General features: G+C 45.1%; 1 protein-coding gene across 1 annotated transcript; it reads left to right on the forward strand.

The window, feature by feature from the left end:
• Positions 1 to 4,800: 4,800 nt before the first annotated feature.
• On the forward strand, positions 4,801 to 6,793 carry LOC145405503 (uncharacterized). Its single transcript, XM_080276850.1, has 2 exons — positions 4,801 to 5,322; positions 6,722 to 6,793. Exons 1-2 carry the CDS (start codon positions 4,801 to 4,803, stop codon positions 6,791 to 6,793), a joined length of 594 nt encoding a protein of 197 aa, XP_080132976.1.
• Positions 6,794 to 7,804: the final 1,011 nt, after the last annotated feature.

Raw genomic sequence — 7,804 nt, forward strand, 5'->3', positions numbered from 1 at the left:
GTTATGTTATAGTCACACTTGCATAACAGTTGCATTAAAATGATGTAACTGCAATAGCATTAACATGATGTAACTGCAATTGTGATACAGTATTCATACAATTATGTAACTTTTACAATATTGTGTATTTCACTTACAAATTGATTGTAATGTGTATACAGTGTGTTATGACCATTTACTGTCGTTGGTGCGACAGAGGCGTGACTGAACGATATGTACGCATAGCTCTGGTGCTAGGCGTCACTCTCACAATGAGGTATGTCTCACATTACTATGCATGTTATACATGGGATGTGTTTATTCATATTTAATGAATATTTATAGTACTGTTCAGTGTACTGTGGGGGACAAAGAGGCGGCCCCAGTCTTTGCCGAGGCTAGCGCTTTTAGTCGTAAACAGGGAGATTAAAGGAGGGGTGAGGGAAGGGTGCAAATTCTGAATATATCTCAGTCTTGGGGGAATGTATATGTGTTAATACTACATATACTGTATGTGCATTGTTGTGTTGTAACTCACACCTACTTGCGTACATATCTCCATGTGTCTGAGAGATAATGGCATCTCTTGATTTGCTGACCTAGGTCGGTTCCCAGGCTAGGCAGTGAGGGCACTCAGATAGCTTTTAGCTCCTGCCAGAAGTAGACGCTCTGTTCCATTATCTCTCTTGTCACAGCTGTATCTTCTGCGGCATATTCAAGAGGGATAAACACACCTGCTCCTGGTTTTCTGATTCACCTGACACGCTACCTGCTCCTGATCACGGGCTCATCATCATCATCAAGTCTTGGCGGCTACTGTGGAATTCAGCAGAGACTACACCGGAACATTAAAATTGGTGACCTAGTGCTGGGATACGAAAGGTGCCGAAAAGGGGACTTTAACTTATGTGATGTGAACAACCCTTGGAACCACTCGTGTTGCATCTTAATCTCAGGTGAATAACAGAATATCCAAGAAAATCCCACTTTTGCAAATTGACTAATTGCAGAGTGAGATAAAGGATAGGAACAGTGAGAGCAGGATTAATCGGAGTAGTGAACTTGTTCTCTCAAAATTTGCATCTCTGTCTCTAGCGAGATCTCGGTGACATATCTATCTGTTACGGGGGAGAAGCTCGAGAGCGCTGAGAGGGGTGACGTCATCCTGAGGGCATCTGGCAACCCTGGTGAAGCATGTGAGAGAGCTGCAGTCGGTTCAAGGCAAGCGTGGAGAGTACATATCAGTTCAGCTGGAGGGACAAGACCTGGGTGAGTGTGTGCGACTTTCGTGGAGTTGCAGTGCAAACGTACCTGGACTTCATCATCATCTGAATACACCTAGGTTAGTGTACATGCATATCATTCCACAAGACATACACTCTGCGATCAGCACACGGTAGTATAGGAAATGTGGGAAGATAAAGGTTTCTCAGTTCCCCCCCCCAAATTGTTGTTTTCTGTGTATCCTGTCTGTGTCCTGTGTCCTGTTCTCTATTGCTAAGTTCATAACTAATCTATTAGTGTAAGTCTAAAGCTTCCTGTGACTGGGAAGGGAATAGTTGCTGGCAAAGATTAGATGGATAGGCTAAGAAGGTTGGGACGAAGGACTAAAAGAGATAGGACACAGCCAAAAACTGAGGAAGGACCTATCTCTTTAGAACAGGTACAGGGGGAATTTGAGTCTGGTGAATCAGAGACAGATTCAGACTTAGACTTACGTGAGTGGAGAGCAGAGAAGTTGGATAAGATTGTACAAGTGTTAGATGATATGAGTGCAGGAAATCTTGGGGATAGACTTGAAGGTAGCCAGGACGCTTCTGGGCAACTGGATTTTGAGGAAGACTTGAACACTTTGTGTTTGCGTTCTGGACGTACATATCAAACAGTGCCTGAGTGTCAAACTAGTTCCGAAATGTCCACTGGTCCTAATGACGAAGGCACTCCCAGTGCAGATGAGACTGTGAACATTGGAAGAACAGGCTACAGCAACGCCCATGGGCACTCCAAATCCACAAAATCCACTAAGGTCTGGAACTAATCTAACCACTTCCGTATCCACTTTTACCTCAGGTATATTTAGCACCCTGCAGACTTTTGGACAGCAGGGGCAGTATCATTTATATCCTCATGCTCCTTATGCTTATCCTTGGGACCTGAATACTAACAGTGTTGGCATGCAAACCCATGTTAATAGTCCTATATGACATGCACCTAATATGGCAACTGCTAACCTTACTACTGCTACTTTACCTAAAACAGTACCACCTGTAGCACTGGTTAGGCAATCTCAGGGATCTTTCATTGCCTAGTCACCTTTGAACTCAGACTGTATAAAGGTGTTGCCTACAGCACAACTGACTATACAGTTTACTGGGGAAGATGACCATGACATACATAGGTTCCTAAGAGACTGTGAGGCTCAGATGCATAGATTGAAGCTTGCTAGTGATGGGGAGAAAATTTGGCATGTTAAAGCTCATATAAAGCCAAATTCCCAGGCGGCTGAAATGCTTGAGGCCTCTATTTTCCAAACCGGACCCACTGCTCAGGAGTATGAAAGGTATAAGGAGCCCTTATGAATACATTCGAAAGTGACTGCTATGTGTCAGACACTTGGGTGTTTAGAATGGTAAATAGGGCACAGCAGTATCCAAATTGTACTGAAGGCCAAGCTCATGAGAAGGCAGGCAGGTGTTATGCGGAAGCTAGCAAAGCTTTGGTAAGTTCAGGCTGGGGAGACATAATTGGGGGATTATCTTATGAGAGTGTAGCCCATCTCTTACAGTACCTCCAGTACTTGCTTTGTTTGGCCCCTGCTAGTCGAGATAGAGTACTTAGGCAGGCGAAAAGACCTCCTGAAATTGTCCCTTCATGACTTAAATTTCAAGTTAATGGTGAAGGCAGGTGAAGGAGAGGCCGGAATTACTGTCTTAGCTGTGAACACAGAGAAACCAAGCCCTGTTGGTAAGTTCTGTACTCTGTGCAATAAGGCTGGTCATCTAGCTAAAAGTGTTCGAAGGCTAAAAGGGCAGCATGCCAGGCAGCCAAGGCCATCACAACTGCTACATGTGGGTCTAGTACTTCTGCTAAAAGCAGTCAGGCAACAAACAACCAAGTAACCAGTCCACCACAGCATAACCAAGCCACAGCTACAATGCCAAAGGTACAAAGGTGGTGTGTCACACACGGGAAGTGTCTTCATCACTCTGACTATTGCCCCATTGTCATTGCCAACATGGAGCAACTGGGTAACATGGCGAATTTGGAGGAAGCTTAAAGCCACATGCAGAAATAACCCAAAAGGTCGTGCAGTCCACCGATGCGTGTGTGACAGCTATAAAAAAGGTGGATTTATTGTCAATTCCTTGGATTATAGGGAAAGGCCAGATGTCCTTGAAGTTGACACAGGGGCATGTGCAAACATTATATCTACGAGTAGTAAAGCTCTAGAAAGGCAAAGACAACTGATGCCTCGAGCACATTGGACATTATCAGATACCGATGTGATTTTGTCAGGTGTGACAGGGAGTAAAATGAAGGTCATAAGCCAGGTCCGGTTGACACTGAGGGCAGATAAACGGTCTCCTGTATTACTTACTACATTCTATGTGGTTGAGGACTTCCCTCTACCAGCTGATGGGTTATTGGGCCTTGAGTCCATGGAGGGGTACAGTGTGGTTATACACCCTCAGAGACATTCCATTACATTTAATGGGAAGGAGTTTATGGGCCTTGTTCCCTCAGCAACCAAAGCTGGAAATAGTGGCATCCAACAAGGAGTCATTCAACCAGTTGTTACCCCAACAGGTGTAACGTCAAGGGAATCACCAGACGAACACAAAACGGAGGGTATGGGCTGGAAGCAGGTAAAGGCTGTAGTGAGTGGGAATCACCACTTGTTCTGTCGGACTGTCTACAAAATTCCTGTCCGAGGTACCTGATATGTCAGTGGGAACTGACGTGGCATGCCTACTGGAGACTGTAAAACATAAGGCATTGTCCCTGGAGTCCACCCTGAGCAGTGTTGGACATGAGCAGATGACACCCCTCTTCATTGCAAATATGAGTGGTGGTGCAGTTAAGCCTAGAGATGGTTGTTATGTATGCAACTTGATATGCTATGATGCCTCCATAAGGGAAGTCGACAATATACCAGTGATCTCTCTGGTAGTTACATCACAATAGACACCCCTCTTCATAGCAAATAAGAGTGGTGACGCAGTTGGGCAGGACGTCTTGGTGTATTTAGATGACTTGATAATTGTGAGCAAGGACATGGACACTCACTTTAATAAGTTGAAACGAGTGTTAGAAACCTTAAGGTCAGCGGGTCTGAAAATCAAGCTGTCGAAGTGAGTTCCTAAAGTCATGTGTTAGATTTCTAGGGTACTTAGTCAATTGTGGTGACATTAAGGCTCTTCCAGATAAGGTTACTGCCGTGATAAACTTCCCTACACCCAAATCCAAGGATGACGTTCTCTCGTTTCTTGGGCTCACTGGCTTCCATAGGAGCTTTGTCCACAGATATGCTACTATTGCATCACCGTTCACGGTGCTGCTCAAGAAGAATGCAGCATGGAAATGGGGATCACCAGAAGAGAAAAGCCTCAACGGCCTCAAGAAAGCCATGACTGAAGCTCCTGTGTTAGTGTTCCCTGACTAAACTCAACCTTTTTACCTGAGCACAGACACCTCAGGTTCAGGTTTGGGAGCAGTGTTACAGCAGAAGGATTCGCAAAGCAAAGTGCATACCATTGCGTATGCCAGTAAAGACCCCCAGAAAGAAATTACTTGGCGTCACGCTTGGAGACATTAGCAGTCATGTGGGCATTATGGCATTTCCAGGATATCATCTTCGGTTACCGGATAATTGTTTTAACTGACCATACACCCATACGTGACTTGTTCAAAGGGAAGAACCTGCACGGTAAGGTAGCATGTTGGTATAGCAAGGTGATGGAGTTTGACCCAGAAGTCAGATATTTACCGGGTTGTCAAAATGTTGTTGCCGACGTGTTGAGTAGAAACATTGCTGCTGCCATGTCTGAGGATATCCCTCTCACTGGGTATTCCTTGGACACGGTAAAAGTGGAACAATGTAAGGGTGCGATTTGGTCTCAAGTCATCTATGCCTTGGAGTCTGGTGACGAGACTTCCTTACCTAAACTTCCGGTACCGATGACTCACTTCCACCTTCAACAAGGTCTCTTATACAAGAAACCACCGGGGAAGCATACTGTGCATCAGTTGGTTGTTCCTGCTACACTAAAGCAAGCTGTGTTACATTTGGTTCATGATGTACCTCAGGCGGGTCAACCCAGACGTGACAAATGCATACGTCAGGCAAGAAAGAAGCACTATTGGCCAACCATGAGGAAGGACATAGAAGCCCACGTTAGTCAATGTGTCAAGTGTGTGGTAATACGAGGAACAACCACGTTAGTCAATGTGTCAAGTGTGTGGTAATACGAGGAACAACTGGACTTCCAACTCCCATCTCAGAGTATCTCCTGCCGGTAAAAGCTTGGGATACAGTCTCCATTGATCAATTGTCGACACCAAGAAGTCATCAAGGCTCACACTATGTGTTAGTGGCAGTGGAGCATTTTTCACGATTCACTGATTTAGCACGTTTACAGACGAAAACTGCAGAGGAGACGGTGCACACTTATGTAACCTCAGTGATTTGTCCATATTCTACACCCAAGGTATTGCTCAGCGATAATGGCAGTGAGTTTCGTAACAATGTGTTATAGGAAATCTGTCGTACGTATGGGATGAAGCAAATTTCTTTTTACGCCTTACAGTCCCAAGAGCAATGGCCTTGTAGTAAGGACAAACAGGAAGATATTGGAAGTCCTGAGACCAGCAATCAACCAGCTGGAGGATGCCTGGCAGGACTGGTTACCACATGTAGCAGCTACCATACTCTCCTCAGACAATTCGTCAACTGAGAAATCTCCTCATTACATCCTTTATGGAGAACAGAAAGTGTTGCCCTACGATTTGCCAGCTGGACCTCCTACCCCAATGTACAGTCCAGAGGATAATAACAAGGTCCAACTTGCAAGATTTCAACGTGTACATTGTGAAGTATGGAAACGATTAAAAGCCTCAAGAGCAGAGATGATGGCAAAACAACACAAAGGTAGTCAACAAAAGACGCTGGAGGTGGGCCAGATGATGGTCCAGACTCCTGAAAGAATTTCTAAGCTCAGCACTAAGTTTTCGGTCCATGTACAATTGTGGAAAGAGTGCATGGACATACCTATATAATAAGGAATGATGCGAGTGGAAGTCAGGAGATAGTACATGCTGACAGGTTCAAGCCAGTAAGTCAAGAGCTAGGACTAACAGACCAATCATCTTTTTTTTTTTTCTTTTTTTTTTTTTTTTTTATGTGTCCGACTCTGGGCAAAGGCTCAGGGCCTATTTCTTGGGGGCAGTTGCCTATCCCAAGGCCCAGTAGTCCTCCTACACCTCCACATGTCACCACTTCGGCGCTAACACCCACCGTCCATATTGAATACATGCTAGGGCTGTCTCATACAGGACTGGTGTATTGGTATTAGCGGGGGTACTTTTACGACATGTCGGCGGGTCATCTGGTAGATCAGGAAAGTCTGCTTTTAGGAAATTCAAATCCTTAAACTGTTCCCTGCCCCAGCCGAGATTCGATCCTGGGTCCATTAGGACTGCAAGCCGCCTCTCTGATGTGTTGTCCCCTCTGTCTTGGTCGCAGCCCATGTCATTGTTACCTGTCCATATCCAAGAGTATCGCAGCAAGCTACGATCCCACAGCAAGGGCAAATAAGGGAGTATCTTCTCTTGCAGAAATGTGGCTGTGGCTTGTACACCACTCGCGTTACTTGGGGTAGACCTGTGGAACGACAACGGACATGGACACGACTGCATTGATGCCAGGAGCACTGAAGAGCCCACTAGGAGAAGTCATGGTGGTAGAAAATGCTGTCTGTGTGCACTACCCTATGGATGACTATCTCCGAGCTCCAGACATAGTTGGAAGTGCTTTTGAGGGATTGCTTAACCTGAAACACCAAGTGATGGAAATGGGGAAGTCACACGACTTGAAACAGCAGCTGATGGAGATAGGAAAGTTACCTGACCTGAAACAGCAGCAGATTGACTTGAACAGTGAAGCTTTCGTATAAACCTTACATGGATTAGTCGGGCTTCAAACTGAGCATATAGATAGGCTCGTACACAGGCTTACTAAGTTGCATGTCACTTTACCTAATACAGATTCTGATCTTTCCCAGCATGTCCATGCATGTACTAAGAGAGGACTTGTGGACTTTCTAGGAATCCTGTCTCAAAAGCTCTTTGGTAAGGCACTGAACAAGGGCGTAGTGCAATTGGGTAGACAGATGCATGATTTGGCATTGGTGGCTAAGGCAAGTAACAGGCTAATCGTATGCACGTATGAACATCTGGGTGCGTTCACTAACAAGACTAACGAGATAATTGTGACTACCAACCATCCCGTAGGAACTGTGAACAATATCCAAACTAACCTACCAACCGTAACTAAGTGTTAATTGCTGAGTATCTACATGCTCTCGATGAGTCAGTCACTGCTTTGGAGTCGCATGCAGCCAATATGGTGAACGGCTTATCAATGCAAGTTTGAATAGGGTTAATGCTTTATTGCCTCCTACTCATGTTTTAAGTAATGCTCTTGATGTTGCTATAGTGAAGCATGGACTTACGCCACTTTTTAGTATAAATCAGCTGGAGTATTCTTATCCACTACTGGAGGCCCAGTTGACCCATGATGGCATCCTGATATTGGTACCTATGAGGA

The sequence above is a fragment of the Coenobita brevimanus genome, chromosome 67, assembly GCF_032717465.1.
Source record: "Coenobita brevimanus isolate Jiangsu-jjx chromosome 67, ASM3271746v2, whole genome shotgun sequence".
Lineage (NCBI taxonomy): Eukaryota > Metazoa > Arthropoda > Malacostraca > Decapoda > Coenobitidae > Coenobita > Coenobita brevimanus.

Excerpts from the sequence above, each read along its gene's own strand:
- LOC145405503 (XM_080276850.1), top strand. The coding sequence starts at position 4,801 with ATGTGGGCATTATGGCATTTCCAGGATATCATCTTCGGTTACCGGATA. Across the intron at positions 5,323-6,721 it reads GTGACAAATGCATACGTCAG|CCCATGTCATTGTTACCTGT; the intron begins GCAAGAAAGAAG and ends TCTTGGTCGCAG.